Genomic DNA, 24306 nt, shown 5'->3' with positions numbered 1-24306 from the left:
TTCCCTACAACGCTCCAAAAAGACTATGAAGATGATGGACATGTTCATCTCTGGTAACATCCTTCAAAGTATACACTACAAGAGTAAATTTAAATGTTGACTGTTCTTGCCAGTCCTTGATCTAAGGCTCCCAAAAGGCTATGAGGGCTCTCAAATCCTTTACAGCTAGTCAAAAGGGAAATCAATGTTTGTACTACACAGAGAAAAAAATATTGGAAGACAACTGGAAATAATATTAAAAAATTTTGCAGTGCATGTTCTGTGAAATTGAAATGCATTTTGAACCTGTGACAAAGGCTACTGTGTAGTTTTTTTTTCTGGGAATGATTGTTTATAAGAGAAAGGTTTGTACAGAGTTTTGTTAGAATAATTTCTTGCATGCAAACCTATAATTTTTTAATATAGCCATAAAACAAGCAAAATCCTATATAAAAAAATACAAAGTAGTAACTCACAATTCTTCTACTTTAATTTTCAGCAGTAGCTTTAAAGTTATACCTTAAAAAAATTAAAAGATGTACACTTTACTCCTTTCCGTAAATCTCTAACAATAAATAAAACTATAATAATACATTAATCCAACAGACGTACATCCAATTTAAGTCACCATATTCCTCCACTACAGCCAATCACATCAGTGCATTCACTAGTATTAACTCAGTCCCAGCCTTATGGCATACATACAGTACTTGTGATACACCACCCAGGTTTAGGGTTTTAGTTTGATAGTTATGGGAGTATTCTGTATTTATTGATTTATCAGGAAGGAGAAGAGCAAAAATGAGTTGGCTTGGGAAATAACTTTAGAAAAGCAAAAGGTGGATCCATAGAAAAAGCCTTCACATGATGGCAGTTGTCATGAGGAAGGCTTCACACTTGAATGCTTCTTGGCAAGAGGTACTAGGAAGAAGAGGGTAAACTAACAGCAAGCAGAATTAAATTTTCTGAATATCCTTGATGTATGGGGAGATGTGCTACTTCAGATGTGATTCTGCTCCCTCCCCATAAGTTTTTCTCCTTTATTGCTATCCACATACCAAAAAAACCTTTAAAAAGGCAGAATTAAAGAAGCATATACACAAAGCAAGACCACCTTTTATACACTGCTGTCAGTAAACAGCACTTTCAGAGTCATAAAAGTCTGCTTCTGAGAGAAGAACTGAATGATTTTTACATTCAGTTTTACAGTAAGTAAAATGTACTTTAAGATACAATGCTGAAGTGACCTTGATAAATACCGTACCATCCAAGTCAGATGATTTCTCTGCATTTATTTTCTGTTAGTCTCTGGGTAAGGTTTAACTTGATGCATGGTAGAGAGAAAAAAAAGCATGTGAAGTAATGAATTTCAGAGTATATTACAGCTAGAATTTTCAAAAGGGCGTAAGGGAGTTTGAAACGCCATAGAAGTTGGGTGCTCAAATCTCTTAGGTCCCTTGAAAAATCTTAAGATTCACTGAAAAACTATTTATCTTAAATATAACATTATTTAAACAAACAGCCATAGCAGAATTACATTCTCCTATACTCCTATTCAATTTTGTACTTGTAGCAAAAATACAGGGAATTGTAAGTACAGTGTAAGAAGAGAGGTAGATAATCTAAAGTTTGAACTTTTGGTTTTTTATTTCAAAGTCATAAATAACAGTGGTTTCATTTTTTACCATGGATTGGTTATTTTCCTGAACAGGGTTTGATGGTACAGTACCAACTCCAGAAGGACTTTGAGAAAAAACTTGAGATGACGACACTAATTACATCCTTGACTGGCAGATGGATCCTCTTCTTATTTATTTTTTTGTAAAAAGAAATGCATTTACCCTAAATTGTTGAATATAACTTATTTTTTCCCTTAAAGCAATTTTGTCTGTTGCATTTTGAAGGCCATGAGAAAATTCTTAGCAGCACTAAACAGGACTAACCTGCTTCTCAGTCTTTTTCTGTACACAAGCACAGCAGCAAATTAACTCTCTTAAAATCACAGAGGAGGGGAAAAACCCAAACTCAATGGCACTGCTTGTCCACAGAGGTTTTACATAAAAGTTTACTAAATGTCCATGTTTTCAGTTCTCCACAGAAAAAAAAAATGTTTGCAAACACAGCAGTAGTCCACAAACATTTCAAACACTTTTACACAAGGATTCAGTAAACAATCAACATTAATAAATATCATTTCCTCCTTCAAAAAAATTATTTTTTGAAGAAAAATATAACATTATATTTGGCTTGCACACAATTTTAGTGCATTTAGGGCCAGGTTGAATGATAAAACCTTGAAAATGGTCCATTTTGAGTACCTGCCCTTATCTACCAGTTTTACCTAGTAAATGAATATAAACACCATGGCTTTCTATTAAAATACTCAAATAATCTTTTAAGAGCAGGAGTCCATGGTTGGAGGACTGCATTAAAATCCATAGCTGCTTTGCCTTTTAGCAATCTAAAATAAAATACTGAAGTTTTCTTTAACTTAAGTTGAAGATAGCTTTGTGCTGCTGTCCTGTGAATCCAGATGGTTTAGCCAAAATAAACCTAATTTGAGTGCATGGACGGTCTGTATTGCATTTTATGAGCTTCGGTCCCTCATGATTCTTGTTGGGTCCTCTTCTGTGAGGCTTTTCCCTGAGTCATATATTTATTGGAAAGACTGCCTAAATAGAAGAAAAGTCACATTACTACATTTGCAACTGAACCAAAAAACAATCTATATACAACCTTTTTGAAAGAGATTTTAAGGTTCTCTCTAAATTTACTTGTCTAACCTAGAGAGAAAAAAAAAATCAACAACATATTTGGATTAAGCTAGAGTAGCCCTAGTGATGAACTAATTTAAATGATTATATTTTTTTCCCTTTAAATTATGTCAAAAACAAGGGTAAGACAACTTCATGCATTAAATGATCACTAATGAAAGCCTAAGATGGGTTAAGTAGGAAGACTGAGGCTTGAATGACTTGGAACAAACTAGTAATTTTCCCCTTTGTTTAAAAACAATACATTTTTATGTGATAAGACCTTCAACTACAACAACCAATAAATAAATAAATTCAAGTCCTCAGGAATTACTTGCATTTAGCTTTAGACACTTTATAGCAATCTGAGTTCTACCCAACTACCACTTCATTTTCTTTCCTGAAAGTGTCTAGCACCCATGCTACAAAAAACTACAGTGCCAGGTTGAGCACCTCAACACTGAGATAACTTAAAACCAAATTGTTTAATGAAAGAAACTTGCAAAAAAAACCCTCTTGATTTTCTCTTCAAATTATAACTTACTAAATGTTTGAAACCTATGCAAGGCTGTGTCAGCAGCATCCTGCTTCTAACAAAATATATAGAATTAATCTGGTCCAAGTATAACCTCCTACTGAATCTTTTTCCTGCTTACATGGCAAGACAATTTCTAAGCTTTCTTCTGAACCTAACTATCCACCTTTCACCTTTTCCAGTATGATCAAAGGATGCATTTCCTTTAATACTCCATCCTAAGTTAAATGATCATGTAAAATTCTAGAGATAGACCATTCATCCTATGAGGTGGTCTTACAGTAAAATGCTCTATGTGTACATCCTAATAGACACTCCTTCAAAGCACATATTCCCTTCTCTCCAGTAGTCAAGAACAGGAAGAGAAGGGAGAAGAACTTATAAAAAAATACTGCACCCTGCTACCAAAATTCTCATCAGCAAAGGTTAATGGATAATGGGCAAGAACATGTTAAGTTCCCAAAACACAGCTTTAGCAAGTGATTTTTTTTTTTTAAACTGAAAAAGAGTTACCAACCTGACTGGGGACTCAAAAACACTTTTCCTTTTTGTTTCTTTTTTTCTTCATGTAAAAGCATTCCCTAAAAATAACACATAGTGATGATGAATGAACATACAAATTACAACATGCAACCAAAAGGGTGCAATTAAAATCTTGACACCAGCTGCAGTGGATTCCTGTGAGCAGGTTAAGTATGCTTAAACAGAAGTGATACAGAAAACAGGTTATGTGGCATTTACCTGATTTAGTCTACCAGCATGTTTAACAGCACCAGGTGAAGAAGGGGATCCACACAAAACTTCTGACTTTGAACAACCTGAGAGAATAATACAATAAAGAATTACTCAGAGTTACTTATCAGAAACTGCAACAAACAATTTCCATCAGCCTATCTTAAGCACCTATATGGCCTCTATCACCACATTATCCAAGTGCCTTGTAATCTTATATTTAGTTGGGAGGGCATTCCAGGTACAGGATTAAAAAGATGGGAGACAAGGGAAGGGATAGATACTGAGGATAATGTCAATGGCCAAATGAGTGTGAAAGGGGCGAATGTGGGAGAGGATCATGGAGTCCCGAGGGCGAGCAAAAAAAATTCAGAATACATACAACAGTACATGGAGAGCCAATGGAGCGACTCAGAAGGTCAGAAGCCAGGCAAAACATCGATCTGAAACCTAATTTCAAACCCATGTATTTGACGAGAGTCCATCTATGCATTTAAGGTGGTTTGCTACGCACATCTGTATTATTGGAAATTTAAGGGTATTATTGGAAATCTTTAACACCTAAAATTACATAATTTCCCTCCTGAAAGGAGGACTGCAACAGTCTTGGATGATATCAAAATTTCTCACTTATGCTTCACGAGTATCCTACCAAGATGGCATTCTTATTTAAGCTATGCAGGACAGTTCAGTTTTGAGATTCTTTTGTATGCATAGGACTCCTTATTACATCCAGGCCATTTAAAAAATACTCTACACAAGTGTCATTTTTTTAGTGTTTCTACTTAGAAACATTTCAAATGGGACAACTTATTAGCCCAGGAAACAGTTCAGTTTGATATTCCTTTTGATGATGGAGGCTAGCTGAAGAGCACCCTTCAGTTTTCTTCGGATAGGCTTCAGCTTCATACTTCACTTTGCTGAATTGATACTCTCTTTCACTGACTGTTTAAAAGATTGAAGAGATGTCAACCTAATCCAGATAATTTGGCAATTGGCTTCTAGTTGGAGGAAATACTTGGTGTCACCCTAGGAATTCCTCATCAGTGGTTTTCAGCTAAAATAGCCATTCTCCCCATGGTATTAAAGAAAAGGAATGTTTCTTCTGTCTGGCTGCTGACTTGGAAGAACTTTACAGATCGCCACATTATATCTGAGTATGAACTAAACTGTACAGATCTGCAGCAATTTTAAACTACTTATGGGGGGGAGAAGTAGTTTAGTCTCTATTGCTTAAAACATTTTTAAACTTGTGACAGATCGCTGCGGGTCCAGTTTTTACTGTTAGTAGATGAAATAAAATCTTAAATGTGGATACTTATTTAACAGATATTATGAAGGGAAGTAAAATTTTAATATCTGACTTTTTCTAACTGGAGCTTGTCTTCTGGATCTAAAGCACAGGTTTTCAACCTGGGTGATGCAAGAACTTCTCAAGGGTGCTATAGTGAGGGTGGGCGCTACTGCTGCCACAGTTGGGTGAAACTCCACCTGCAGAGTCAGATTGGGAAGTGGCTGTGGGAAGAACACTCACTCTCAAAGTCTCTCTCTAGAAACAGAGGCAAGCGGAGCAGATGGAACAGTCCTACCTGCCTGTTTCAGGGAGGAGTGTGTGGGGTCAGACAAAGAAAGGGTAGGACAAGTGCAGCTGCTCCTGCCTCATTTGCTTCCCGGTCTGGTAGGGACCACTTGAAAGCCACTGCTCTTAGAACAGGGGAATATGCTGACAGAGCACACGGTATTTGTATGGTTATGTTTAAAAACAAAAACCCAGTGTTTATTATGGCAATGTTTATTCAGCACTCAGTCTGAATTTTAAGGGTTTCACAGCCTCTTACTGTCTGCATAACCAAGAGATGAAACGTGTGTTACATAAGCTGTGACAGTAGTTACGTTTATTCCACTCATAACGACCCAATACATATCAAGGAGTTTCTCACAGAGAAAACAATAGAATAGCACTTGATTTAATTTTGTGCTTCACTGTGGGTTTTGTTTATTTATTTTTTAACCTGAATATGGATAGGAGACAACTATTAGAATGTTGCTGTTGTGTGAAAAGAAAAAAAAGTTAAGAGTCCGGTAAACTCCTTATTCAATAAGGAGTTATCTTGTAAGCTGCAGCAGCACAACAGTGGTTTTCAAATGGAGTGCTGCCAAAAAAAAAAAAAAAGTTATGGACAAGTGCCCTCCCTCTAAAAAAGAAAGAGAGATCATGTCTAGCCCTTCTCAGGTACAGAATGTCATTTAATGTAGGTGAAAGACCAAGGAAGGAAGTGGGGCTTTTGTTTATCACCTTCCTGAAAAAGCAGGAATGATCAGCACACATTAGTTACTAAACCTGATCCATTTAGTTAGCTAAATGCATTAAATACTTCAGAGAGTTATATGCTCTGTTTGAGAAGTGCTCACGTTGAGTCATATCAGGGTTTCTTACCTGCGGGTCCTTTATAGTGTGGGCATTCTTTTTTAATGTGTCCTTCTTTTCCACAGATGAAGCAACGTTTTTCTCTTAAGTCTCTGTCCTCCTGCCGTTTCCATTTCTCTGCTGACTGCCTGGGGTTCTTATCTTTTCCCATTTCCACTGTTCCCTTCCCTAGTTTGTTTTTCTGAGATGCACCTAATTGCATCTTTCCCTCTTTGACTGAGGTGTCTTTTTCTGTGGTTTTATTTTGTAGTTCTTTGTCCTCTTTACTTCTTTTCTCTTTATTTTCTGGGTACCTTTGGTTTCTGATATCTTCGTGATCATGTAGCCGTCTCACTCTGCAGAAGAGAACAGCAATTACACTTTATGCTAGTAGATATAGGAGAGAATTAACAAGTATAACTTTAAAAGCATTTCTGCAACATGTAAACATGTAACAAAAGTGAATGCACCCATCCCTTTATTAAAGCGTAGGTGGGATGAACTTAGCAGTATTTGCTCATACACTCATGGCAAATTGTCTGCTAAAGCCCAGCTGAAAAAAGGCATTATGTACACTAGAAGCATCATGAAAAAGAAACCCAAACAAACACCAGTATCTTTTCAGAATAGGTGAAACAGTAGTAGTAACTTTTAGGAATTTGAGCTGGACAAAATGCTTCCAGTTCACAGTCCATAGCTTAACTGCTTCAAGCTGGACCATATTTGATTTGATATTATTCAATCATGAGATGTATTTGAAAAATGTGGCCATAGTTTCATACTAAATGCTAGACATATTAAGGAAAAAACTTTTAATTCACAATCATGAGTCCATCCCAGCCACTTACAATACTAAAAAATAAAGGACTACAATTAAGAGTTTGACTGAGTAATTATGAGCATATAGGATTTAGTTATGGCTTACTGTACACTCCTGAAAAGCAGAATGGCTCATTAACAACTTCACAAGACTAGGGAAAATTATGTCAAGTCAGATTTGCAATTAAGGAACAACATTAAAAAAAAGATGCTCTCTCCTCAAATAATTTAATTTTTTTTCCCCATAAACTGGTATCATCCTTCACAAAAAAGGATGCCATAGTTCCAGTTTGATAACATTTGGTTAGATATTATTCAATCGCAATGCATTTGAAAAAATATGGCCCAAAATTAACAACATTAAAGAATTTTAATGTGGGTAGTAGATTCAAAGTGCCCATGATACTTCAAAATCTACAAATCTATTACAAAATTAATTAACTGGTACCCCGAAGCCACTTAAATGCTTTTGAAAATCTGCCCTATAGTCTTAACTACAGCCATTGTTACACATGGATCGCCTACTAACTTGGTATCACATCAGTACCCACATCAATTCCCTAATTAAGTTATAAAGCTTTGTAGTACAAAAAAGGATATTTAATCAAAATTAGATGTTCCTTCTTCTCGAAGTAGTTACGTAATTATTTTTGTTATGGTTTGTTGAAGGCCTTCTCAGAAAAGGGGTTGTGTGTGTGTGTGTGTGTGTGTGTGTGTGTGTGTGTGTGTGTGTGTGTGTGTGTGTGTGTGTAATTACAAGCCTTCAACCTGACTAGACATACAATTGAACTAGGATGATTTTCTCTAGACAAGCCTTTATTGCAATAGCCCACTGGTGGCCAACCTTTTTGTCTAGCATGCCACAAATTAACCTGACCCTCCATGAGCGCCACTGTATTTCCCAACTCCCAGAAGTACCTCATGGAGTCTATACCCTAGGAGGCCAGAATAAACACAGAAGGGCTTGTAGCTTGTGGGTACTTGGTGCAAAGTGGGAGAAAGAAACACTGCTGCAAGCAAGGTGTCATAGCTAACAAGATTAACACTTCCCTGGCTTTGCAACTGCCCCAGTTTTATATGGCAAGCAAGGATGCAAAGGCTTAAATTTGGTGGCAGCTGCACAGCTAGAAGAGAGTTAAACTGGCTCTTGGCCGTGACATCTGACACCTCATCCCCCAGTAGTGTCCTGCATATCTTCCAGCCGCTTTTACTGAGTGCCTGGGTTTTCATATGCCACATAGCAGCTCTCTGTGTCATGGCACGCATGCCACAGGTTGACCATCCCTATAACAGCCCAAATTCTTAGAGCTAGAACAAGGGAGGGGTGGGGGGGAGAAAGTCATTGACCTATGCTCTGCTCACAGGAAACTGAAAATAGCATGTATTCATACCTAGAGAATGAAATATCTATGGATCTTATTTCTGTCACTTCCACATCTAAGTAACGTAGCCCCCTAAAAACTCATCCTGCTTTCTCATCAGATCTCAGTACTTCTGGAATCAAACCGTTTACATAAAAATCTGTTTATTTCCTTTCAAACAGCCAATACCCTATAGGCCTGGATTTTACTCTTCCAGGGTATTAAGGCTGCAACAGAAATTAATTTTCCATTCACCTCCAACTAAACCACACAAGCTTTTATGATTTCCTCTTGGATTTTTATTTTAATGTCACCATTTTAAGATTTGCAATCCTTAATTGCTTCTGTAGAATTAAATGCAGACATTAGAGTTTACCATCTAAAGTCCAAGAAAATCAATTTTGCATTCATTTTCTACAGTAAGGCATTTATTGAATTTTGGACATCTGTTACCAAGTCCAGGAAGCCTTGTTCTTGTGTGTAAGCTCGGCTCAGTTCTGGTGAAAAGGTGTCTAAAAAGTCATGCTGTGGTGCCCTTTACTTGCTTTTTGGCACGATGGGAAGCATGATTCAGTAAACATCACAAAAGGTACCTTTGCTGGGGAGCTCCAGGATTCTATAAATAGAAGCTATTAAACAAAAACATACAGAAAGTTTTCATGAGCTCTCTCTTTCCAGCACATCACTATTCATCTTTGCATTCAGATTCTCTCTGAATAATGCTTTCCTTTATTTAGGCCAGAACAAATATTATCCCTGAAATTGCTGAGTAGTACCTTGGGTAAAATATACATTTCATCAAAGGTTATAACATATTTTTTTCTATAAAAAAAACCCAATTCTGATGATGACGAAATAATAACAGTGAAATCCAACAAAAGCCACAAAAATGCAAAAAGTTAAAAGGCACATATTTTCAGCTTAAGAATTAAAACAAAATGTGCAGTGTGAAATTATTATTTTAAATCTAAAGTTATTAAAACAATCTACCTTAAAATATCTAAGGAAACCTGTAGTACCAAAGAAAAAAACATCCCCAAAACTATACTTACTTTCTTCGCATGGGGCAGTCTTTCATGAAATGCCCAATTTTACCACAAATTCTGCAGCACCTATCATTTGGGGCCAGTTCTCCTTCTGTCAGTACCTCTGGGTCAAAGAAGTATTCCTAAAAGGGGAAAAAAAAAAAAGTTACAGGCTACAGACAAATGTCACGTGTGTCTTGGGAGAAGCCATTTTACCCTTGGACAAAAGTGCAGCTGTTCAGACATTCATGTCCATTATCCCAGAACGAGTCCAAAAAAGGTTAATGAGATAAGACGTGCTAACAGTTTGTTCCAGGACATTGCGATGTGTCTGATCCACTGTCCCAGGACTGCATAACAATCAACAGCAGAAAAGCAGCAGTACATTTGGCTGTTCTCTAAACCCTGACTGGAAGGGTGATGTGTACAAACCGTTTCTGGGACATTTCTGTTACAGGACAAACTCAGGCACAATGTGACCAGGGACAAATGCAATGTCTGCTGCTAGCCATACAGGCAAAACTAGAAACTGAGGCCACATCAACACAACAAGTGGACCACTTTCACCAGAAAGGGCTGGGATGATTTACCCAGAAAGAGTGAGAAAATGATCTGTATCATGTAGTGGTCCACACTATAGAATGTGGAAGGCCATTAACTACAGCCTTCCTAACTTGATACACAACTACTATGTTCCCTATGAAAACAAAAAAGGCACAGCTTTTATTCCACACGCTAATTTAGCAGTAATCCAGAGCTATGGAACTGCATAAGTCCTTGCTTATAACCATAAGCCTGCAAGGTCTGATGCTTTCTGATCCCCTGGCTGCTGCTACTTCCCTCTTAAAGCAGCCTGCTCAACCATGTATATTTTAGACCAGGGGAAGATACCCCTGGCATGGATGCCAAAGCGTGGCATGCAAAGGCATTTTGTTTGGCATGCGTGCCTAGGGGTGGACAGTGGGGGAAGGGGCTGAGGCTGCACTGCCACAACAAGGATCGAGTCCCTTGTGGCTGCCCTGCTGTCCGCCTCGGCACACCAACATCTTACAAGTTGAGGCTGTGGGCGATTTTGGCACTCTGCCCAAAAACATTGAGCCCTTGTTCTAGACTAAGCTTTCCTGGAGGACAACGTAACATGAGCCTGAACAATGAAACTCCAACACAGTTAATGTTTCTAGGCAAAGTCACAATAAGTATTAAAAAATCCAACAATTTACAGTATAATTCTGAACCATGACTACCTAGGATACCAGTGAAATATGAAAGAAAAGTGTTAGTCCTTAACAGAGTGCAACTGTTTTTCCATGAATTCTGTGCAAGGCTTCATGGTAAGTAAGAGATACGCGCACACTTTCTCCAACACATCCTTAAGACACTTACCATCTTTGATGGATATTCTTTAGGAAATCCTTTGATTGGGGTACCAAATACCCTTCTGCCATTGATAAAGGCCTTCATTATAAAATTTGTCACTAGGAAATGAAAGCAAAAAATTAGTTGCTGACTAAAACAAGATTCTTGCCTCTTCTATGTGCTATTTATGGATACTTGCTTTTTCTTGATAATCCGGCTCCAAGATTGTGGTTCAAATCGAAGGGATCTGTGTAAAGAATGTTATGGGATTATATTACTAAAGCTAGCGTGAAAAAAATCAAGTGATCCTAACCAGTTAAAATGTACATGAGCCATCCAACATTCTATTTCAACTACAAACTGATTTTTGTGTATAGAGTTTCTCTGTATATACCAAAAGAGAGCACACTCAAAAGGACACAGGCCCTATCTGAATGAAATGCTGAAAATGCAATGAAGGGGCTGGGGGCAGGGGAGGGGAGAGGAAAGGATGAGGATGAAGACTTTTTTATGACAAGGTCAGACTGGCCAGAATGTTAGTGCCAGCACTGACAAGCTTTGGAATTATTCTCAGACTTTCATGACATAGTTCCTGGTGCAACATTTAAGAATTTCCAAGTATTTAGGAGTAGTAGTTCTTAATCCAACAGGAAGAAAGTAAAAGACACATGGAAAAGGCAGATTTCTTCAAATGGATATTAGAGTAACCCCACGTATCAGTGACTCCTGCATTCAATGTCTACCTTCAATGACAATGTATTTGGAGGTCCACTGTTTCTTGAAGGTTGTAAGTAGACTTTTTCTCCTAATGCAGATGACATGTTCTTTGAAATCAAATTCTTCTGTGTAGAAACGGAGAAGTCCCAGCCATAGCTGTCCAACAGATTCAGTATTTTTATGATAGTCTGGCCAAACAGCTGGCTGGAAATGAAGAAAAAAAAATCTTGTTCTGATATTCAGTGATTCAGACACAACCTAATGTAATACAGAAGCATGTTTAAAGCTATTCTAAACACTTCCATCACTTCATATTTTGAAGGCTAATATTAATAAATTAAAGGTCATTTAAGTAGCATCAATATTAGCAATTTCTTTCCCCTCTCCCTGTTATTTTTTTTCAGAGCAGGCAAAATTTAATTTAAGCAGATGTGTATTCATTAAACACAATTACTCCACTAAATTTAAGAGATTAAGCTGAAGAGTTATGCCACGCATCAAAGGAATGTAGCAGATTGGCAATGATTTGTTAGCAAAACCTAATACAAACTATCAAATGCAAAGTATTCATGTTTTGTAGCTTTCACCTCCCCCCACACAAAGATGCACGTTTCATATATTCCATGTAAACAACTATGTAATGAAAGTCTGAAGACATAAGACCAATTTTTTCAAAAACAGATATATTTAGCCACACTTCCATTATTTGTCCAATGTTTTTAGTTATCTGGCTATGTCCCCTACACTGCTTTAGAAATGTAAGCAGTACTCTCTCTCAATATCTCTCTAATGCGAGACAACTTAGGCATTTTTTTATTAGTTTAAAACAACAAACATGAATAGGTACTTTTATACAGAAGTTTTCTGACTCTTCTGTTGCAAATAAATGTTACTTTTCTCCTTCAAATACAGTATATTTCTTGCCCTAATTTATGTGCTATTTATAAGAATGTTTTCTTATTCCTCCCATATGTATAATTCAAAGGCAAATGTGATTTTAGTGATTGGATCTACAACTCCTGCACTTTTAACACGTGTCTTAACAGAAGTAGTTTTAGTTTGCAAGTTGCAGACCCCACCACTTAAAGATCTATGGTTGATGTGAGCAGCTGTTTATGAAGGGCAAATAGTGCTACCCATTTACCCTCATATGTCAATGACAAAGGTACTATTTATACTTTAATAAGTGTGCTGGCTATTATGGACAGACTTGGCTGTCCTGGTTATTTTCAGTACTAATAGGCAGCCATGGTTTTAGCGTTACATATATGAAAGTAGGCATGTGGAGAGTAAACCATGGGGCCCACTATAAGCACTGGGAACTGTTTTGTATAATACTATATCAAATGGAACGTGAAATACTCACCAATTCTTCTATTCTGTCAAAGAAATATACATTCCAACCATCAACTAAAATTTCAGGCTTCTTTGGTTCACTGTAGATCTAAGTACAGAGTAACTAGTTAGTATAGCTGTTCAGATTTGATATTTCAATAAAGATTTTAGTCAATAGTGTACCAAAAAACTGACTTCTACTAATTTACTTTTTGACATACTGTACCTCTTGAAGAACAGGAATAACTGGTGGATTTCTTTGCTGAAGAAAATAAAGCACCATAAGAGTATATGCATAGGAAGAAAGGCTACCTCTAGATGCATCTCCGATGTCACACATCTAGAAAGAGAAATGTTAAATGATATAATTTTTTGCTGTGGATGTTATCACTTCCAGAATACTTGAAGTAGAACTCACCTTTGTAAAGACTTTCATTGTATAACACAGATATTTCACTCTAGAATCAATGGCTGCGTAAGATGACAAGAGTCTTGTGTTATGCAGGGCCTGTAAATAAACAAGGTAGTCAATTCTGGGAACCAGTGAGTGATGTGGAAAATGTGTTAGCAGACTACAGCTTCTGTTGAGGGAAACTTTGAAAAAATAAAAGTGGAAACCATGGAAAGTTTCCATGGTGGAAACCATTCCAGTTCTCTCTTGCAGGAGAACAGCTCCTTGCGCTCCTCTGGAGGAATGCAGGGAGAGGGGAGAGCAAAAGCACAGTAGCCTGCCTTACTCTGCATTGTTCTTGGTCAGCTGGGTGGTGTGGGCAGCAAAGGGAAGCTAGAGGGGTCAGGACCTGGGAGCCAGGCTGGGAGAAGCCTCTTATATCTGCTCCAAAGTCCCTCTGGCTCCCCTGGCCATCCCACTGCCCAGCTGAACAGCAATTTTAAAGCTGGCAGCTGAGAAGAGGGCTTTGTCCCAGAGCCTTGCTGTAGGGGTGGAATGTTCCCCATCTTTCCATCACTCCTCTGGGCCAGCCCAAAGTGCAAGGAATGGGAGTTATTCTTCCACAGGGGAGAACCAGGAAGGCTGCCACCATAAATGCCCATCCTTCTGGCAATTAGCCTTGCTCCCAGCCACCAGGTTTTAAAATCACCATTTTGCCACTCAGCAGGGCAGTGATATAGAAAGGAGAAGCTGGAGGGAGTTGGCAAAGCCCCCTGCCTCTTCCCCAAACCAGGGACTACGTCAAAGAAGTTTGGTGAAGTGGCAGGGAGTTGTGGCTGCTGCTCACCTCACCTCCCAATCTATGAGGTAACCCCAGTTTCAGGAAGACACAAGAGCGTTTCCCCAAGCTCCATGCCTCCTGATCTTCAGGAGGAGAGAAGCTGGGGGAAAGCATACACAGATATTCAATCTTCCAAGAGAAATTCTCCTAGGAGTGATTTAACATTGGTTGTTTCAGGGTTATTTCTCACCCAGAGCTACTTTTTTTTTTTTTTTTGATCTGGGAGAAAAAAAAATCTAAACATCTCTACACTTCTGCTTTTGACTGAGAGGAGAGCAATTCTCTTGGTAGAAACTAAATGCCTGTATCTAGCCTGTACAAAGTCACAGGCAAACACTGCAGCTACTGCATTCCCAGCAGCAGCAAATGCATGGTCCTTGACACTAGAAAGACATTTTATCGAGTACACACGTGTTCATTGAGACGACAATGTTATGCTCTGTTAAGGAGACCTTAAAAGCACTTTTTAACATTTATCCGCTCACAAAATGACAAGATGCATCATTACAAGGATATTATCTGACAGAAGTAAAGCATTAACCTAACACTGCACCTTCAAAAGGTTTCTGGAAGATGATATCTGGTATGGTTTCCAAACTCACATCTTTTCAGTCCAGAGATACAAGAACTATCTGACTGATCCACACAAGTGGGTAACCTTCAAGAACAAATCTTCATCGCAAAGTAGCATTCCTGAGATCTACCTCACACACTGATACAAAAGTTTAAAAACATTTTGCTAATACTTGACAAACTTCTTTGTTTCTTCAAAACCCATACTCAGAGTTCAAACTGAAATCTATAAACAGATACAATTTGGACATACATGCCAGTAAGAGAACTTTAAGCTAACATTTTCTTCCTTTTACCAACCTAATTCCCCATAGCAGTCCAGGAGATATCTACTTATTTCATGACAATTCAGATAGTCCTGATACAAAGCAATCCTTGCTCATAAGACATGTGGCAATGGTCTTTTTGCTCTTTAGGATGTTATTATTTTTCCTCCAAAGCCTGAAGACAGATCTAAACACTCAAGGATTGGTATTATTAAACAGTTTACCTTCTTAATAAGAAATAGCCACTTTAAAGGTCTCAATTCTGTATTGGACTACCCAGGCAGAGATAAATGGTGGATTAGATTCTAAGAATCTAACGGCACTAGGTGATATACGACAATGATTACTGCATCATGAAAAGAAAAAACATGCTAAATCCCCATGATAATGTCCCATTCTTCCCGTAGCTTATGTAAAAAGATTAAGAGATACTTACTAGCGTGTTATATAAACTGATGTCTACTTCAAGACCACTTCTGGCATGGATAAATTTGACAATTGGGACTTTAGCAGTTGTTATGGGCAAGACATTTCTTAGACCTAAAATGGAATATTGAAATTATTGATTTTCCACTTAAAGACAACAACACATGGAATCAAGTACTCCAGTAATACTCCCCGAAGGCTGCAGTAGGTTTCAATCAGTTGGGAGATATCAAAGGTATACTTTAACTCTTTATTAAGAGTATAACAAAATCAATTTGCATTATAACACTAATTTTAAAAAATCATAAAAACACAGAACCTATTCAATATAATGCAAAATTAATCTTTTAACATTAACTAAAAACTAAATGGAAATCATTTAAATATCTAATAACTTGATATGTAGAGAGAGATTAGTTCACTGTAACCATATATGATGTTTTCATAAAAGGCATTAAAATATAAAAATATATTCTCATTAATAATAGTATTAATGATGATAAATATTCCCAACTGTTTCAGTGATAATGTATCAAGAAATGGGTAGTTAAGTTTAAAAGTATAACTAGTGGCTCAGTCCTCAGTCAAACTTCAGTTTACAACTTGTTTTTATGTACAGTTTGCAGACATAGCATCTGTGTGTCTAAAATAGATCCAGTCCAAGACTCCTGGCAGATGTTACACTGAAGAAGTCAAGATTACTCTGTTAATCTCACCATAAACTGTAACCTTTATACATGTTCAAGGAATTACAAGGATCAACAAAATGGGAAACCAGCCACAAAAATAATCCACAAAAGATGTGTAAACACTTTTTTTGTGGCTGGCCTCCATAGTGCCTTAAATGGAACATGGGGCAGGGCAAGTGCAGTGGGAGTTTAGGCTCATAATCCTGGGCTTGTCCTGCACTGGTAAGTAGTAATTGCCTGATGGGATCTGATCCCCAAATCATGCCTACTGCCATGCATGTGTACATTCCTGTCATCACACCGTTAAATGAATGTGTGCCAGCAACCTTATGAACATCATAACACTTAATAGATCTACTTAAGCAAATGAAGATATGCAAGTATTTATGGTCTAAGGCTTCCACCCCACTAATATTAGGCTCATTATTCCTCAACAGTAATTTTGCAGTATGCCCCTTAAACCACCTCACTCTATGAATTATTTACAAATTTATGTAAAAAGAACTAAGACACTTATTTTCAGGAAAGATACCTGACTGTTTCTTGAGTACTTTTGCTAATTCTTCAATAATTCTTATGCAATCAAGCCCCTGAAATTAAATAAAAATAAGAAAGGATTACAATGTATAAAAACTATTCTGTGTTGATTACAAAAAGCTTCCCGTGAAATTTAGAAAAGCTATGTATAATTATTGCAGTTAGAAAGGGTTTTAACCAAGTCATTTCAGCGGATAAACTTCTCTTTGCTTGTCATCAGTAAATGGCATATAATTATACAGACAATGGCAATAATACAAAACCAGTTTTAAAAAGTGCAGCTTAAGACAAGGTCAGCACTAACTGATATTTTAGTATTCTGTTTTTATGTAAATTTGCACTTAAAACATTTGTTAATTAACAGGAGGTCTTGCTCCTTTTCCACTCTTTGTTCTTTCTCTAGTTTATTAGGCAGCAGACCTGTAATGTTGAACCAGATGCATCTTAGTTTCCTTGAAAAACATCATCACTTCCCTGCAGAATTCATAAACAGAATTAAGCAGTGAGGGAGAGAATTCTTATAAGACGATGATATGGCTGACAGCCAGCGACAGACAGCGAGTGATAGCGAGCCGGAATGCTGAATCCAGCAACCCGATTTTTCAGACAACTTGAGTTTTTCCGTAATGTGAAGGTTCTTTTTAAAAAGATTAGTCATAGAATCAAAAAAATTGTACAACTTAACTACATGTACACATTTGTACAAAAATGCAATGCAAATTACCTCAGCAGTTTCCCGTCCATCAATTGTCATACAGATATCTAGGTCACTTTGCTTGAAGCCAAAACCATTTTTTGAGGAGCCAAACAAGTTCAGCCTTGTTCCTATAAAAAAACATGACGTACAATCATGGTTTTGAACAGGCCCAGTTATACCATGTCTCTGTTAAACACTGAGCTACTTTCTAAAGGGGCTGTTTAATAAATAAGGCAAATTTCTTGTTCTTTTAAGGAAGACAGCCCTGCAAAGTTAATAGGTTCTAATTCAGTTAATGCAAGGTATCAAAAATTAAAAAGGCATTTTTGCCATGATGAACATTTATGTCAAATAAACCAAAAATTATGATCCATGTTTAGGTTAAAAACAGAAAAAGGTCCAGTAAACTCCAGTTTTTAGAAATCAGACAAAAATAAAAAAAAATGTCCAGAAGAATGGAAATTCTGGAGCCGTTTCCTAAATCTGTTTTTTTAAAATATTTTTGAAATTCTGATCATGAGCTTGAAAATGGTTATCATGAGGTTTTAGCAAGTTTACAGGTATCTTGAAAGGATTAAAATGCTTTAAAATAGTCTCTTTTTATGCTAGCAAGGTGTGGCTAAAAATACTATACATCATATTTACTCAAATGCAAGATGAGGTTTTTGTCCAACCATTCAACATGAAGGGTATGCAGTGGAGCAGGGGGTGGGGAGGCATTTGCAGGGAGCAAGGGTGGAAAGTTGCAGGGGAGGCAGGGCATGACGAATCTAAGACAAACCCCAACAATTAGATTTTATACATGGAAAAATATTTAAAATGTTCCATGTATAGAATGTAATTACTGGGGGGGGGCGGAGAGGGGGGGGCCATCTTTAATCCAAGAAGGGTATGCAGTGGAGCAGGGGGTGGGGAGGCATTTGCAGGGAGCAAGGGTGGAAAGTTGCAGGGGAGGCAGGGCATGACGAATCTAAGACAAACCCCAACAATTAGATTTTATACATGGAAAAATATTTAAAATGTTCCATGTATAGAATGTAATTACTGGGGGGGGGCGGAGAGGGGGGGTCCATCTTTAATCCAGAGACATCTTGGATTTGGGTAAATATGGTAACTCTTTTATTGAATTTCGACTGCTAGGTTCTTAACCTGCTGTTACTCTTTTGTGCTGAGGTCATGTATAGCTATTTCTTAACAAGCAAAATTTAACACACAAAAACAAACTCCATACCAGTTTCAAGTTTTCCAATCCCTGCAACTGATTTTTTTAAAAGTAAGAATAAAAGAAATATAAAGAGAGACAGAGTGAGAGCATATGCCTTACTGGGGCAGGAAATGGTATATGCATAGGAACAAGACCCTATCATCATGTAGAAACTGCTATTAAACAACTTAATATTAAACTAGGAGAATCTTGATCAATTAAATAGGTAGGGTATTAAAAAAAAAAAATCTAGATCCTTTATACTGACACAATAAATTTGTTGAGCTCTCAGTCCCCCTGCAGTTAAAGCTGAAGTAAGAACATAAAAAACAACATAAAAATTACCTGAAAACTCTTTTCGGATGAAGCTTTCCAGGTTTTGACGTATATGTTCACGAGCCTGATCCTCTATAATATTTGGAGCAAAATCCTCTTAAAAAATAACAGAAAAAAAAATTCATGCAAAGCAATATGTAAAAAGGGTCAACAACAAGTAGTTAAGTTTTGCCACTTACAGAAGGGAAGACAGAGAAGAGATAGGAGTAGATGTTTCTCTTCTTGAACACAAATATACAGTACATTACGCAAAGAACAGATTTGGCCTGGTCAGAGTTGAAAAAAAATCACACTGAAAAAAGCAAGTAAATACAGAAATAGGCAGAGAACTACAAAGTTAACATGTTATTCCTTGTAAATATTTGTTCTGTTTGTTCTCCCTAGGGTTTTCTGTCACACGGTCACTTCTAATAATGAAATAAATAACCAAGAAGAAAGGTATTGGTCCAAGTTAAGAAGGTCATTGGGGGTACCTGAAGTCAAGTCTATACGGAGATGCCTAAATGAGGAGCCAAATATACAGAAGCTTACACTGACTCTACATTCAGATCAGCCTTCCAGAAGGTCAGCCTATATACTTTAAAATTTTACATCCTTCACCACAATTTTGACGAGACTTATAATCACCTATGAAAAGTCAGGTGTAATTTACACATTAACCTAGTCTTGGTTCAGTACCATTAACCTACAGTATGTAATTTTCTGACAATTCATTTTATCCTCCAGCATAAACAAAGTGGGGGGAGAAGGGACCTTGGTACTGACAACTTACGGTAACACTGGATGCAAACTTGATCTAAAATATTTGAAAACTTGGGCGTCAATGCTGGCAAAGGGTCAAGTTCAATTTTTTTGAAGTCTTCTGGACAATCTCTCTTTAGATGACCTTCCCGTTTACATAAGCTACATACCACTGTAGGAGACTGTATGAATAGAAAGCAAGACAGATATAAAAAAAACAAGCAAGCAAACATTTTTCTAATAAACCTAAATATTTTTATATCAATTTCTACCAGGTTTAAATTATGCTGCCAGCTGGTTAGATGTTAAATGTTTACCTTGCCCTTTGTAAAAATAAGTCTATTAAATTCATAAAAGAACTCAGATTCGATAAGTTGTTCTACTGTTGTGCTTCCTTCATAAGTACTTCCTTTTTCAGTAACATCCTCTTTACTCAAATCTACCAAGAGGGATTCTTCTACATTTTCTTCCAACTGTTTGTCTTCATATTTAACAGGGATGGACAATTCTTCCTCTTCCTCAGATAATGCTTCTTCATCTCCAGATCCAGTGTACGTGTTGTCCAGCTCACCTTCCACAGTCAAAATATCACCGCATTTTGTTTGGTTTAAGACAAGACATTGTTCTTCCTCTTCATCCTCATCATCTGAATTATTGATTTCAGATATCTGGTCCTGTACTGAAGGTGCAAATTTGTTCAGAGATTCATCTAGCTCATCAGTACCTTCTGTACTCTCCTCATCAATATCAGCCTTCTCATCCAGTATCCCACTGCACTCTAAGCCATATTCATCACTCTCTGTAACTGCCGTGTTTTGAAAGCCTTCCATGTCTGAAATATTGCATGTTTCAATATCACGCTCATTTGCTGTAATAGGGAGATCTCCATTTTCACTGTCTTCATCCAAATCCTGATTAACAGCTACCAAACTGTTTGGCCATTTTCTCTCTTGTTCGTGTTCTTCCTCTTCCTCGTCCTCCTCTTCATTTCCACTTTCTGTCTCTTCACAGCTTGGTTTAAAGTCCTCATTATCACCAGAAATAATCTCTTCAATTACACAATCTGAATCTTCCTGGGTAATTTCCAAATGTCCTATATCTTCTGCCAATTCTTCTTCTGTAAGGCTTTCGGAGCCATCAAACAGCTTTGAGGGATCGATCGTATGAGCCTGAGGGATGTCTGAACATACATTTGTGTTATTAATATAGTCACCTGCCAACACTTTCTCTGTTTTATCACTTAAGTTTTGCACATTAGCAGTGTCATGCATTATGGCATTCTTTTCAGGTTTTAACTTTCGTGATATTTCTGTATTGGCATTAAGAGGGGTTTTCTTGCTGGATGATGAAGACTTTTTGTGAGGCAAGGCAAAATATTTGTAAGTTGCCCTTAAGCAATGAAGGATATATTCATAAACTAGCTGACTGTTCAGAGTTCTTGCCACGTTCCTTTTTACTGAGTAAGGGTCTGGAAGAAAAAAAAAAATGAATCGAGTGAATAGAATTAAGTCAGCATCTTCATTACCAAACATAACAGAAAAGGGTTTGATAAGCCCTAATTTGTCTTACAACATTAAAAATATATAAATATTTAAAATTAACAAGCTGTATTAAAAGGCATGATAGCAACAGATCGGAGCACTATACTAAGCTGAAGGAAACACTATACTATGCTGAATGAAATACTAGGCTAAAGCCATTTGATGGCATCTGATAGATATCGACTGCTTAAACTGATTTTCTTTTTTACACTGTAGTGTTGCTGGGAGCTTGGAGGATCCAAAATGCAGAGTTTAACGATAAACTTCACATACCTTCTACAGCAATACGCTTTTTAGGCCAGTCCTTTGATTCACGAGACACTGCTTCTTTGAGTCGTATACTAATAACCAAATCAGCCAAGTTAAACTCCAAAGCATAGAAACGAAACAGTTCTACCCAGAGCTGCCCAATTGGTGCTGAACACTGATGTCCCAAATTAAAAACCAAGGAAACCTGTCAATTATAGAACAAAAAGAAATTAGACTTCTTCAGTTTTAATGTACATACAAAAAAAAACAACTTCTTGCAACGGAAGTTATATAAAAAGTACTAATGACTATATATGCACATACTGAGTTAAATGAGAGTATAACATATTTTAAAACTTGCAATTTAAAATGTTAAGTGATGTGAAAGAGACAAAAAAGAGGCAATAATCACTGTATTATTTTCTATTATAGACTGAATATGGGGTGCATTAGAAGGCAATGTCTCTATTTTTCATTAATTTGTCCTGTTTTAGTGGTCTTTACTAAAGAATACTACAAAAAGAGTTACAAAAGTGTAAATACATCCAATATGTTATCTTGAAAGGCTTAATTAAAATACATTTGTACTATATATTTTAAAACTGGTAGTGATTTTATCATCTACAATTAGGTATTTTTCATTTTTTCAAAAATTATAGCTAGCTATTACTAAATAAAATATAATTTCTACACTGTACAAGACACTAATGCAACTAGATTTGCAATTATGAAGTTAAGCTATTTCTCAGAATCATGATAAAAATGCTGACAGTTATTATACAATCAGTAAGGGTCTCTCTCTTGGGCAAGCTAGGAAGGCACACCAACTTCCATATGTGATTTCCAGTACCAGAAGACCTACACCCATACACTTTGGCAGATCACCTAACTTCACAATTTTACTCAACTTAAAAAAAAAAAAAAGAATTGGATTATTCACAGGTAAAAGTAGCAATAGACTCTCTTATCAAGCAAGAGAAATTATTCAGACCTTGCCCCTTTTAGGAGAAGCTTCTTTTGGAGAGGCAGAATCATCCACAGGATTCTGTTCCCAGACCACAATATCATTCTCAACCTCTTTAAGGTTAAAGTTCATTAACTTGTTTAGTGAGAATCCTCCTATCTGGAGGAAACAGAAAAAGAGAGAGATAAAATATTTAATGTTTCATGCCTGGCGTACATGAAACCCACTTTTCCCATGGTATCCAGAAAACAGTCAATATGTTAGAGGTGATCAAAATCACCATGATTTACGATAGACATAATAAGAGACTGGTTAGGTTTTTTTCCCTAAAATCATCTCCCCCGAGTCATTCAAAACTAAGATTTAAATCCTGGCCCCACTGCATGGAAAAAACTCTTACTAACTTCAAGAATTTTCCCCTCAACTTAAAAATGCAGGCATAGTAATATATTGCTCACAGCTTTATGCTGGGAACAGAGCTGCAGCTTATTCCAAGCAATAGTTCCCACCCCGCTTTTCTTTTTTTGAAGCCTCTACAAATGGACATTTGTACACAAACTCAGGATGTGATGCAACAATCAGTGTTTGACAAAGGCTATTCCATGCTTTGCATATTCCTCCCACCCTTTAAAAAATACTTAAGCCCTAGTAAGTCACTCAAGTGATTTAAAGAATTTTATGCATCTTTTATATAACCTTAATTCACTCCCTTGAGTATGCACACGATAATTAAATCTTTAGTTATACGATTACTATTTTTCCCCTGGGACCCCAACTTCAGACACTGAGACAATGGATTGGTTCTAAAGGTGAACACAAATTTTTGAGTCAAGAAGATTTATGTAGGCCCTAGTTTTCTGACTGCAGATGCTGAAAGGTGTGTAGAGAATGAGGCTGCAGACTGCAAGAAAGAAAAAAAGAAGGCAGTTGAAAGCTGCCCTGCAGAACTGGGGTGCTTCTACCACAGAGAAACAGAAAACCGAGGTAGGAGCTGGATGCCTAAGCCAAAGAGTGTGAATTTAAAACTAGCAGACACCTGTGGTCTTGCCAGTTAAGACCTCTAGGTGTTTCAAGTTCTGTTTCTGCATGTGCCTAAGACTGTCTCTACTGGCTTAAGCACTCAATGTCTCAGTATCTTCAGCATCTGTAGCTGTTTCACTGGCTAAATGCCCTCTAATTATGTAACTGTTACATACTTGAGCAAAGGAGAAACCAGGTCCCAGTTTTCTTAAACTGCACACACACAATTAGTTAATTCTTTTGACTTTTAAGTTCTATGCTTTAATTCTCCTACCTGTAAAATGCAGATAGCCACCCCCCTAGCTTCTCAGAAATATTCCAAAGCAAGTTACTTTTAATATTTCTGAAGCATTCTGATAGGACAGTCATGTGCACAGACATGCATATGAGGAAATTAATAAATCTGCCTTCACAGCAGGTTTGAACAATGTGTTGTAAGTGAGGCATGGGGCCACACATTAAACAATGAGGGGAAAACAATATAAAAAGCATCTCATTAAGTGAGTACTTTCTGTTCTATGCAGTGAATGAGTCTGGAATCCTGTGGGGGGGAAAAATGATTATATAACTAGAATCTGTCAATACACATGCACAGAGAGGTGGAACTACATTTGCTCAGATAATTTTAATTCTGGCATTTCATTATCTGAGTTTGAAGAACTTAACAGTTCCCCTCCCCACCTTGCATTTAACATGTTTCACATATTCTTGTTAAGAGCCTTTTCCACCTCTGACCCAGAAAAAGGAAGAGGTAAGTTATTACATACTTGTACCACAAAAATATAGAAGTTACCATATTCAGATTCAAAATA

At 37.1% G+C, this 24306-nt stretch overlaps 1 protein-coding gene across 4 annotated transcripts in view; it reads right to left on the bottom strand.

The window, feature by feature from the left end:
* Window positions 1-1602: 1602 nt before the first annotated feature.
* TUT7 (terminal uridylyl transferase 7) overlaps window positions 1603-24306 on the bottom strand; it is a 40166-nt gene continuing 17462 nt past the window's right edge. For all 4 annotated transcript variants that reach the window (XM_014517347.1, XM_025197664.1, XM_025197666.1 and 1 more), the window contains 19 exons: window positions 22502-22633; window positions 21535-21715; window positions 20038-21188; window positions 19752-19902; window positions 18989-19075; window positions 17467-17567; window positions 16738-16795; window positions 15527-15630; window positions 13438-13527; window positions 13246-13359; window positions 13051-13128; window positions 11711-11888; window positions 11167-11214; window positions 10995-11086; window positions 9639-9754; window positions 6437-6762; window positions 4009-4085; window positions 3785-3848; window positions 1603-2651 (listed from right to left, as the gene is read on the bottom strand). In XM_014517347.1, the coding sequence (XP_014372833.1) occupies window positions 2584-2651; window positions 3785-3848; window positions 4009-4085; window positions 6437-6762; window positions 9639-9754; window positions 10995-11086; window positions 11167-11214; window positions 11711-11888; window positions 13051-13128; window positions 13246-13359; window positions 13438-13527; window positions 15527-15630; window positions 16738-16795; window positions 17467-17567; window positions 18989-19075; window positions 19752-19902; window positions 20038-21188; window positions 21535-21715; window positions 22502-22633 (3216 nt within the window). In that variant the 3' untranslated portion in view covers window positions 1603-2583. The remainder of the gene's footprint in view (window positions 2652-3784; window positions 3849-4008; window positions 4086-6436; window positions 6763-9638; window positions 9755-10994; window positions 11087-11166; window positions 11215-11710; window positions 11889-13050; window positions 13129-13245; window positions 13360-13437; window positions 13528-15526; window positions 15631-16737; window positions 16796-17466; window positions 17568-18988; window positions 19076-19751; window positions 19903-20037; window positions 21189-21534; window positions 21716-22501; window positions 22634-24306) is intronic.

This window comes from Alligator sinensis, unplaced genomic scaffold (assembly GCF_000455745.1).
Source record: "Alligator sinensis unplaced genomic scaffold, ASM45574v1 scaffold240_1, whole genome shotgun sequence".
NCBI classification, from domain to species: Eukaryota; Metazoa; Chordata; order Crocodylia; family Alligatoridae; genus Alligator; species Alligator sinensis.
The sequence above is the reverse complement of the archived record's forward strand: the minus strand, read 5'-3'. Positions and strand labels throughout refer to the sequence as shown.